The following is a 12,180-nucleotide window of genomic DNA, read 5'->3' as shown; positions in this document are numbered from 1 at the left end:
TACCCAGCTAATTTTTGTTTTTGTATTTTTAGTAATGATGGAGTTTTGCCATGTTGGCCAGGCTGGTCTCGAACTCCTGGCCTCATGTGACATCCCCACCTTGGCTGGGATAACAGGCATGAGCCATTGTGTCTGGCCCTGACAGAGCTAGTTCTGTTAGGGGGCCATGTGAGGGTCCAAACCTTTCTCTTTAGTGAAGGTTTTCTGCTTGAGGGGCAGGGCTATGAGATAAACTTTTTCAAATGGCCAACATCCCTGAAAGATAGTGATATAAAATTGCCCCTGGTACAGAAGTACAGAAGAAACCCAGCACTTTGTAGAAGCTGGAGGAACATTAAGCCACTGGCAGCTGTGACAATTGGGTCATCACGCTGGAGACTGTGGGTCCAGTCACCTCCTGAACCACAATCTGGCTCTTGTTGCCCTAAATCACATCTGAATACCACCTATATTCTCAAACTTAATACAAGACAGACCTGAAGTTCTTCTCTCCTAAGAATTTGGCCATGATTGAAATGGAATAAGCAGGAAGTTAGAATTCTGGTTGCAAAGAATTCATGCTGAAAGCAGAAACTGTCTTATTCGTTTTTAACATACTGGCACGTAGAACAGTGCCTGGTTGGATGATTAGTGAGTGAATTAATGAGAGACCTTAAAACAGAAAAGGACTTTTACAGGACTATAGTAGTTGAGGAGCTACATTTAAGAAATTACAGAAGCAAATCCAATAACTGAATTAACATTCCATGACTCATGTAGCTATTGATCAAAGAGAGAATTTATTCACAGAGATTTTCAAATAAAAACAAAATAGCACTTTAAAATTTTTTACAAAATGAATATAGAAATAAATGTGGTACAGCACAGTACAATAATGGACAAAAGAATACATGATCCAATGACGGAAAAATGTCTCTCATCACTCTCATATCTTCGGCTGAATTCTCTCCTACCGTGGACAGAAAGTTGCCCCTTTACTTCATAAGAATATCATAGCAGAAGCTACTCAGAGAAATATTGCATATAGTTGAATAACATTGAAATACAAAAGCTTAACTCTAAATTTCTGCATAAACACTGAAAACAGGTTGAGGAACTAAATTAGAGTTTATGCAGGATATACAAAATACTGATAGTTTGGCTTATCGGTCCATTTATTAGGTTTAATGTATGTTTTATAAAGTGATAATACTGTATTTTAAATGCGTATTAAAAAGAAAACAGAGGAGTAATGCACCCCATGCCTCCCATACAGTCTGTGCGAAAAGCCACATGTTTGTGCATGGGTGTGTGTGTGGGAATGCATCTGTCTGTATGTGCTTGTGTGCTTTCAGGAGCGCCGTGACCTACAGGGAACATCTTTGGGGGTACCCTGCTTCCCAACATAACACTGTTTCTACTAGCCCTTTTGATTTTCTGAGTCCTCACCTTAAACAAAAAAACAAAAACAAAAACAAAACCCTTGTTTGCATATATAGATTTGTTGTGTGTGTGTGTGTGTGTGTGTGTGTGTGTGTGTGTGTGTGTGTTGTACATTAACAATACTTTGTGGAATGGAAACACCCGATGCCCTGCAATATTTTTAGCCTTTGGTCCATTTGCCTCCATCATTCTACACTTTGTTTTTTCACTAATCTCCTACAACCCTTCCCTCCTATATCATGTTCCTGATTTTATTGGGTTTCATGTTATTAGCATTGTGTTGGACTAGAACTACCATTCCGCCTGTTGAAGGTAGCTGGATGTTTTGACCTCTCCAAGCCCCTTTGGCCCGTCTTCTCCTCTGTCTGCTCTTGGTGGCTCCATCTCAGTATGGGTAGTGCTTCTGTTTCTTGCCTGAAAAGCAAGCCAGCCATGTGCACAGCAGCATGGCGGCCGTGGCACCTGCTCCCGTGCAGTAGTAGGCCCAGCCGATTTCACACTTCCCTAGGACAAAGGAAAGGGAGAGAAGAAAGTCACAGATGAGGATGATTTTGCAGCAGGCTTTCTTATTGCTTCCAACGTTTGGGTTCTTCAACACCCATTTAGGAATATGGTATCCTCGCTTAAATGAAATGATAATGTGCTCAAAAGTTATCCTGACATGAAGAAAGCAAGAATGGCTGGGTGCATTTCCGAAGGATCTCAAGGTCCACATATAATGCTGGCTAACAAACCTCTAGTCTCCTCTACCAATATACACACCCTGGCCAAAAAAAGAGAGGAATGGCAGCAACCAGGATAGGAGATGAAAGAGTTAATTCTAATTTAAATCACCTAAGCTCACATGCATAACAAAGTACTTTAGGGAAAACGTCTAAATATTGGTGCGATCATTCTGCAAAAGGGCCACTTAGAGGAGGCAGCCCATTTGAAGGATAATGGCTAATGCTAAGGTAAATACTGCTGTTTACGTGGAATCCTCAAGTGACTTACACTCCACTGAGTCAGAAAACAGAAACTCCCAGATTCTTCTGGGAGCAACACTCACCTTGAAGATAAAGTGTCATTTAAATGAAAATATAATGAGAAGGGTCCAAATGGGTCCTGATTTCTCAGTGGATTAGTCTTAATAGTCATAACACACAAAAAATATTAAAAATATAATGAGTAGATTTATTTATATATATTGTCTTTGTCAATTCCTTTATCAACATTATAAGGTGGAATACTAGCTCAACATGGTTGACAAAACAGTTTCTCAGCATTTAAAGAAGTTGGTGACTTACCCATAGTCATATGCTTATAATTTGCAATAAACTGAGCCAGGACTCAAACCCAGGTTCCAGATCCCAAGAATAGGCTGGTATCTCCAAGTACCCTATTTGGGTTAATGGAATGGGTTTCTGCATTCATTAGGCTTTTCTTTCTTAATGACATCCAAGTTATTCTTTTCGTGTGCACAGTAAAGAAGGCCTCTGTATCCTATACCGGACACTGTACTTTCTGCTCCAAATCTAATTCCTTTTCAGCTGGTCTTATCAGAGGATGCTCCAACAGCAACCATGTTCCTCCCTTTGGTTCTTGTTTTGCATTATATTAGATACAAACACAAACACCAAGACATTTGGATTTTACAGTCACTGAACATAAAAACCACAGATTGAAAAATCACATCCCTTCTTTTCACAAGTCAGCCTTCAGGAAAAGAGCCTGTTGCTTGGCAAGAGTGACACCAGCTTGATGTGAAACCTCAATGACGACCAACGTTTGACTCCTGCATACCGAGGTGTTCCCACAGGTAGATAACCCCTCATAAAGAAACAACGCCCATGGCACAGATAACCTTTCATAAAGATGTTTATCTCATCTCCCCAGAGCTCACAAGCTTTGGCAAGAAAGTGTGAGATGTGACCAGCTGCACGTGTCTGTACCCTAAAAGCTTGCCGTATCAAGGTTGCTTTCTGGAGGCCAGGTACAAGGATCCACCATCTTGCAGCTGCCTGAGACATGGCTTCTGTCTGTAAGTCCCTATGAAATGTTTGGTTCAGAGCAACTGGACTTGTCAGCCTCTCTCCTCACCTCTTTTTTCAGCCTCTCAGCTTCTTCAGCCTATGGGGTTAGGTTTGCATAGACCTGCTTACTACGGAACACAGTCATTTTTACCTTGTTCAGTTGTGAAAGATGAATTACTTCTCTGCTGAAAATTACCAAGACTGTTAGGTATAACATGCAACTAAACTTCAAATCTCTACTGGGCATTTACTGGAGAAGTAGTTAGCATGTGCCCCATGCACGGATGAAAAGGCAGGGCAAGGCAGAGCTAAGGGAGTTATTTGCTTGTGGTCACCATGTGTCAATAGCAGCAACATTTGATCAAGAGCCTCCACATCTGAAAAGTTCTTAGGCCATGACCTAAGTACACGGACATCGAGCTATGTTGTGCCATCCTCAACCTATGTGTCATCCTTGATTTCTCCCTTCCACATCCAGTCAACAATTAAAAAATAGCAAATGTGTATTGATGACCATTTCCTCAAAATTGTCATAGAGCTTCACATTGAGTAAAACTGCTTAAATTCTCATAGGAACACAATGTGGTAGGTATATGACTATCATTCCCATTTTTCAGAAGGGAAGACTGAGGCCAAGCAAAGTTTGGTAACCTGCTCAAGGACTTCCCATTAAAGAGTAGCACGTCCTCTGCTACTCTCCCTGATACCTGTCCCTTCTCAAATGCTGGCATCATCCCCCAGGCAGTCCCATTTGCTTTCATTGCTTCCTTGTCTCCCTGCTTCCACTTATATCATCACCAACAGCAAGGTAGGCAGCTGTGTTTTTAAAAATCAAGATCAAGCCATGCTCTACCTTAAAACACTCTAATGACTCAGCACTTTGGGTAACCAACGCAGGGGGATCACTTGAGGTCACGAGTTCGAGACCTGCCTAGCCAACATGGTGAAACCTTGTCTCTACCAAAAATACAAAAATTAGCCTGGTGTGGTGACCCACGCATGAGAATCGCCTGAACCCAAGAGGTGGAGGTTGCAGTGAGCCAAGATTGTGCCACTGCACTCCAGCCTGGGTGGCAGAGTGAAACTCTGTCTCAAAAAAAAAAAAAAAAAAAAAAAAAAAAAAAAAAAAAAAAAAAAAAAAAAAAAAAAAAAGGGCCCTCTAATGAATTATCAAAAATCGATGTCCTTCCTAGCCTGTGAGGCCTTAAAAGTTTGCTGATCTCTCAGGCCTCATGGCCACTCTCTCCTGTGTTTTGTCTCTGGCCACACTAACCACTTTTTCTGGAGTGTATCAGGCTTGTCACTGGCATGAGAGTGTCACACTTACGATTCCTTCCATGCAGAAATTCCACTTTTAGACTGTGGAAATGCCAGGCCTATGGCAAGCACCCAATAAATAACGGTTGAATGAAAGGCAAGGTAAAAGAAGAGCAGAAAGGAAGCAAAGCAAGCAGACAGCTAATACCTGAAAAACAGTAAATCTAGGATTTTATTTTAACAATAACTCCAGTCCTGTTTTGGCACTGACATTTTGGAAAGAACTTCCCAAACCAAGTACGTATTTCCGGCCTCATAGAGAGTGTGTTAAATTTAACGGGGTAATAGATTCTGAAAGATCACATCTCCACCTCTGGGTAAATCACACTGGCACAATGACCTCCATTAATACTGATAGAGAGAATAAGCATTTTTCACGGGTAACCGAGTCCCCCTTCATAGGTCAGATTTGCTGACAACCACAGCCTACTGTGGTTGTGAGTCTTGGGAATAATCTCCATTTTGAATTACTCTTTAGCTGGATTAGATAAATCTAGCAGGGAGAATTAATAGGTAGAGAAGAGATGGCCAATGGTTTAGAACCTTTCAAAGAGATGGCAACATTTGCGGCCCATCTGTTTAGCACAGGGCTCATAATACAGAATACAACAATTGTTCATTATTAACAATGCATTGACCTATACATAGTACCATGACCTAACATGAAAATTAGAGTATATAATTCTTTATTAATTATTCGGCACTTAAGAAAATGTGCTGAGCCTAATTATTTGAAAACAGTGTATGTGACAGTAGACACAGTTATTAAACAAAGATGGAAAAAGAAGCTAGTAAAGGACTAGCTATCTGAGGACCAAGGAGAGAAAGGATAATTGGTTTTGCTTTTGTTTTCAGCAGAGAAGTCAATAAAATAGCAGAAGTTTAAATGTCAGAGTCTTGTAAGTGGCAGGAGAGCTACAGCCGATGCTGTAGATTCTTCAGCCAGTTCCTCTGGGTCCCTTTGCTGGTTCTGGACTCTCAATCTCCAGCTTCTGTTTGTGCTTTGCTCCTAACAGCTCATATTTGCAGCACTCTTCGGAGGACCCATGGTTGACTGATGTTACTCTGCTGCAGCTCTCTGACAGCTGACATGCCCCTGGCATGACCTGTAGCCAGTGATGGACTTGTACTAGAGTGTGCACACCTGGCTTTCTTCCCTCCGGAACAAAGTCTGCAGTGCAATGGATGTTCCCAGCACGGTGAGTTCAGGCTGAAGCCAAACTCTCATGACAACCTACACCCTGCTGGGAGTTTACTCCTTCCCTACCTTGCTTTTCCACTTCCCCACTGGTTTTTCCTTGGCACATTTCCTCAATCACGTGAACAAAAATCCTCATCTCAGTATCTACTCTAGGGAACCAGCTCTAAGACAGGAGTGAATGAACAAAGACTTTCTTACTTTTCTTTATCAAGGGATCTGTAAGTTTCTAACATTGTCAGAAGCTAAGCCACCCACCCACCTACCCAAGCCCCACCATCCCTGGAAAGAGGCCAGAGCTTTCAGCACCAGCTATCTCCCATTCTCCCCACGCTACCTTCTTCCTAGGGCAAAGCCAACTCCTTGTCTTCCTCAGGTGTAATTATAATTTCTAGTAATTGTTGTATCTGGATCCACTCTTGTTTATGTCATAAAACAGTTAATGCACCAGGCCAAATGTCTATTAGATGAAAACTGGCAGGAAATTAAGCAAAGATCTTTAAAGAGTGTACCATAATAGGAGAAAATGTTTGAGGATATAAGAAAATATGGCCACCAATCAGACATATATGCGTTTGTGTATATGATTTACAAAATTTGGGGTTAAAATTCAACAACTGATTAAGGTCCCAAATGAGCTATTAATGTTCAATGTGAATTACAAGAAAAAGAGTCCTTCATTTAAGACATGAAGGCTTTTTCATTTACTAAGTAATTTATAAAATAATTATTAAATCAAAAAGTGATTTAATATAAATTTGTTCTAGTATTACAAATTATGTTGAGATACAGCCAGCCAATTAAACTGGCCTAAAAAAATATACAACGGTACATACACATACATGTCTTTGGAGAAACAAAAAATAGCCAAGATCAGTCTAGTAAGAGTAAGGTGTGTCAATAGAATTTAAGCAAATCTGAAAAAATATTGTCATCTAATCCTGATTCTTTATTTTCTTCTTCCCTTCCTTTTTCCTTTCCCCACTCCCTCTCTTAATTTATTCATTGATTCAACAAACATTCATTGAGTGCCAGCTCCAACTATGATTGAATCACTGGGTACTGGGAGCTTTTTTGGGAATAATATAGATATAATTCCTCCTATCAAGAGGCTTATTGTCTAGTCAAGGAAATAAGCATTAAGCAATACTGAGACACTTATACACTGATAATTACGATACGTGCTTTGAAGAGAAAACTCAGATGCGAAGGCAGCACATCGCAAGGGATCTATGTGGTGTGCTCAGGTCAGTGAAAGAGAGCCTTACATTAAAAGTAAAATCCAAGCCAAGACCTGAAGATGTTCAGGAGTGAGCCAAGCATGAATGTAGGGGGCCAGGGAACAGTATGCTTGGACTGAGGGGATGAAAAATGTAATGGAGACATGGAGACAGATCTGGGTCTTGCTAAAGTATTGCTCAAGTAAGAGATGGATGCCATTTTGGATGTAAAGAAAAAGATGGGTTTGGGTATGACCACTTTCAGAGTTCAAGAGCTTGAAGCCTGAAAATTTCCTCTTCGAAACTGTCTTTTGTATTTTTGGATAGGAATATGAGGCGTTTAACAGTCACAAATAAATCTTAAGCCCCTGCTACCTATTTTGCTATGTTATAGAAGGTGGAGATGCAGCAGGGAACAATACAGAGTCTTTGGTCTCATGAAGCTTACTTTCCAGTTCATATGACTCACATTCCTAGTATATTATACACATGTTTTGTAGAAACTCAGTTCAATGAAATAAACCAGATACAACAGGATTTTTTTTTTCCACAAAACTATAAATGTGAAAGCAAAACATTCAGAATTCTGTGAGAGATTAAGAGTTTACCAGGCACAGGCTTGTCACCTTGAACTTCTCCAAAGGAAAAGGAAAAATAGATTTTTCTCTCGGAGCATCATCCTATTGTTAAAACCCAAGTGCTCAATAATAAGAAATTAGCACCATGTTTACAGTCATAGAAAAAAAAGTGTTTCTGCATACTTTTCATGAGTAGTAATGGGACTAAATAAAACCAGGAAATACAGGGCCAGTCTTCCACGACCTCTCTCTACCCCTGTCATAGCAGTAAATGCTTGTTATTATAATGCAAACAGAAAGCATTTTTCCAGAGGGCAAGTTTTGTCTGTGATCCTTTCAGAAAATTAGAGAAGCAAATCTGTTTAAACTTTCCCTTTTGCTCTCTGTAATGCTCCATCAAACAGGACTCTAAGCTTGCTTAGTTGGCAAATTGCTGCTTTCAACAATGGGGAATATTATTCTTGACAGATAAAATAGAGGTTAATGGGACAGAAAGCAGCCTACCATAGCCACCTGCCAAGTTGATAGAAAAAGACTGTGGCGGAACTCCAGGGCAGCCCCAGAGTAGAGATAGGGGTGGGGAGGGATGTAGCTGAGTTTTTAGGGTGGCTCAAATTAGTTTTTAGTGTAGTTTTTGGAAGTTTTGGGGACAGAAAGAGAGGTACAAAGAATCCAGTCTTATTACATATAACAATGGAATTCTGGTGATCTTTTCATCTTTAAGGACACTGGAGTTTAACCTCTGCCTTTTCATTAATTTGTTCAATTAACATTTTGGATCCTACCAAGTGTGACTGTCTGCTTGTTTCAGTGTTCTATTCGGGCACTCAGTATGATGAGCAGATCACAGCAACCAATACACATTTGTGGCATGAATGGATATTCGACACTGTACTTGTACTAAGAATATAAATATAAAATTATAGTCATATAACAGCTGTCACATATAGACTGCAAGTGAGGGGCTATAAGTGGTCTCTCCTTGAATCCTTTTTGTTTAGGATCCTTGATCTGTTTATACTTTCTCAACATTATTCTCACTTTGAAGCTGTAGAAACTGAAGGATAAGTAACCCAGTATCTCAAATAAATCACAAAGCTTGAACTTGGAACTTGGGTCAAGCTGTTTCCAGAGGTTTTTCCCTATGCTCAGATAAAGTGTAAGAAAGATTTAAATCAAATGCATTTTTCTCACTTGTTAAATAGTACTTGTCTTCGCACTATATGCCAAGAAAAAAAATATTTTATCTTATCCCTTCAATTTGCCAGTTTTCTAAAAGAATACCTGCTGTTAAAGTGAACTAAATATGGCCTGAGAAGAACTCTGTACTTCTATATTTGAGTCCTTGTGGACGAACCGTAACCTAGCTTAACAGGCAGACAAGATTGAAACCTAGCTTTGGAGTTTACACCCATAACAACTGCTGAGTCTTGGCCGATCCCAGCAGCCAGACTTCAACCACTCACACACTGCTGAGTGTTCAACCTGTACTCAAATAAGGCAAGCACCGAACTGTAGTCAATCCAGTTGTTTCTGTACCTCACTTCTGATTTTTGCACGTCACTTTCTTTTTTTGTCTATAAATTTGTGCTGACCACAAGGCACCCCTGCAGTCTCTCTGAATCTGCTGTGATTCTGGGGGCTGCCTGATTTGCAAATAGTTCATTGCTCAATTAAAATCCTTGAAGTTTAATTCAGCTGAAGTCTTTCTTTGAACAACGCCCATGTTCAGTTTGCATTGTATCGAGTACTAAAGAAGACTCGACAGCCCCAATTCCTGAGCCAATGAAACCACACTTGGTGCTTTTGGCATTGCATCTTCTTTAAGGATGCGGGAAGGTGATGCCTAAAATAAGCTTGCTTGAGGAATTCAAATAACTGATGCTCCCTGCAGGAGAACCTGGCTCTCGAAATGCTCCCAAACTGAGTGCTTTTGACCCTTCCCTGACTCTGTCTAAGCCCTAGCTGATGAAGGGCTTCAGCTCCTGGGTACGCTTTAGTTCCCCTCCAGAGCTACTGTCTGCCTCTGAACCCTTAGAAGTTTGGCTGGTGCACCATACCATCCTAACTTTCACCCAGAGACTCCACGGTAGCGTCCTCCACTGTGTAGAGTATTGCTCTGGAAAGCACAGCACAGGACACTGTAACTCAGGCAGTTCCTGCCCTCTGACTGCATGCCATTTTCACAAAACCTCCATGTTTACAGTGCCTTTCCTTGAACTTGAGCTCCATGGAGTCCGCATTTATTTCTCTTTTCCCAAAAGGTCAGTGCTGAGCACCCAGAATGCCTTGAAGCCATATTGCCTGAGTCAGGATATGATAAGCTGACTTCATTTATCCAGGTAGAATATCTTTCGTCTGTGATATTTTGAAAATTTTAAGATGTTAATATTTAAATGTAAAGTTTGGGTAAAGAAGAAGCAGGCATATTAGATTTTATCCTTTTTGCCCTATTAATAATAAAAGCAGGAAAGTTGAAGGATCAGTGAAAAGAGGAAAAACATTTATGTTTTTAAATACCATGGAAAAAAGTTTGATAGGTCTTTTTCCTCCTGAATAAATAGCTTCATACCTAATCATATTTAGGTTAGCTTGTTTGCATATGCATTAAAATAAAGAACAAAAAATATCTGTCATGGGACCAATTCCATTTGCTCTTTGTGAAGTTACTAAATGAAGGGGTCACTAGTAAATAAACAAAAAAATAAAAAACCGGCATTGAATCTTTGACCCAAACATACAACAGCTTTAAATCAAAGTTTTTTTTTTTTTTTTGAGATGGAATATCGCACTGTGGTCCAGGCTGGAGTGCAGTGGCACGATCTTGGCTCACTGGTTCAAGTGATTCTCCTGCCTCAGTCCCCCGAGTAGCTGGGATTACAGGCACACTCCACCATGACTGGCTAATTTTTGTATTTTTAGTAAAGATGGGGTTTCATTATGTTGGCCAGGCTGGTCTCAAACTGCTGACCCCAGATGATCTACCTGCCTCGGCTTCCCAAAGTGCAGGGATTACAGGCGTGAGCCACCAGATCTGGTCCTAAATAAAAGTTTTAAAGGGAGAAGTAGTAAAAACGATATGTCATGTGCTTGTAAAGAGAAGACCACCTAAACTTGGTTGGTTGGCAGAAAATGTAGAAGTAAAAAGGCTGACAGAAGAATGTTTGTGGAGTGTGGCTCCTTTTAAAAGCTCCTTTAGGGCTGGGCACGGTGGCTCATGCCTGTAATCCCAGCACTTTGGGAGGCTGAGGTGGGCAGATCACAAGGTCAAGAGATCAAGACCATCCTGACTAACGTGGTGAAACTCTATCTCTACTAAAAATACAAAAAATTAGCTGGGTGTGGTGGCATGCACCTGTAATCCCAGCTACTTGGGAGGCTGAGACAGGAGAATTGCTTGAACCTAGGAGGCAGAGGTTGCAGTGAGCCAAGATTCTGCCGCTGCACTCTAGCCTGGGAAACAGAGGCAACAGAGAGAGACTTTGTCTCAAAAAAAAAAAGCTCCTTTGCTTGTTTATGTCTGTTTATTACAGTAAGTATGAACTCATATTGATTGTCAGGGTTGTCCTGTACACAACTCCAAGGGATCTATTTATTTTGCATTCTATGCACTTCCTAATGGATATGCCTTCGGGGTTGGAGGGGTGGGGAAGGCAGTGCTGCACACAAGTATAATGGGAATAGCACTCCCTGCATAGTATTCCTCAAAAGAATAGGTAGTGAGGAGGTGTGTGTAATCGTAGAATCCCCCAAATCCCATGCATTGAGTTTATTTACAAAATATCCCAGGAGGCACTGGCCATTTTGATGCCTCCTAAGTCACCACAGCAGTACTATAGTGGGTAGGAACATCACTTCCCCTCAAAAACTGCAGCTCTTCACTGCTACTGTGAATGCACTGAAATACAAAAGAAGTGTCCCATTGAGTAAGAGCCTACCTGCCAGCCCTTACATTTATTGGCCATCTACTGTATTGCAGCCTGAATTACACCACCAAACAAAAATCCTGGCAGCACACATCACTGGTGAAACCCAGCACAAAAATCTAGCCACAAATAAAGATCCTGTACAGAGTCCTGGGTCTCTGAAAGCACCCAGAAATGAAGCCAATTGACTATACATGACATACACCACAGTTAAATCATTAGACAAAAAAGAATATTAAAGCAAAAAACCCTACCCAAACAACAGCAATTTCAAAAAAATAAAAGGACACCAGCCCTTGTCAATGTAAAATAATCAGGCAAGAACTCTGGCAATTCAGAAAGTCAGAGGGTCTCCATACTTCCAAATGATGGTACTAGCTCCCCGGAAATGGTTGCTATCCAGATTGAAATGGCTCAAATAAACACATAGAATTCAGAATGTGGATGGGAAAGAAGTTCAACAAGATTCAGCAGAAAGTTAAAATCCAATAAAAAAAAAAAAAAAAA

At 40.6% G+C, this 12,180-nt stretch overlaps 1 protein-coding gene across 3 annotated transcripts in view; it reads right to left on the bottom strand.

Annotated features, from left to right (window-relative positions):
• Positions 1 to 759: 759 nt before the first annotated feature.
• Positions 760 to 12,180, bottom strand: part of LHFPL6 (LHFPL tetraspan subfamily member 6) — a 256,249-nt gene continuing 244,828 nt past the window's right edge. For all 3 annotated transcript variants that reach the window (XM_017542489.2, XM_017542487.2, XM_037743456.1), the window contains one exon: positions 760 to 1,926. In XM_017542489.2, coding sequence (XP_017397978.1) covers positions 1,808 to 1,926 — 119 coding nt within the window. In that variant the 3' untranslated portion in view covers positions 760 to 1,807. The remainder of the gene's footprint in view (positions 1,927 to 12,180) is intronic.

This window comes from Cebus imitator, unplaced genomic scaffold, assembly GCF_001604975.1.
Source record: "Cebus imitator isolate Cc_AM_T3 unplaced genomic scaffold, Cebus_imitator-1.0 Scaffold145, whole genome shotgun sequence".
Taxonomy (NCBI): domain Eukaryota; kingdom Metazoa; phylum Chordata; class Mammalia; order Primates; family Cebidae; genus Cebus; species Cebus imitator.
Note: the sequence above shows the minus strand (reverse complement) of the source record. Positions and strands in the feature narration are given on the sequence as shown.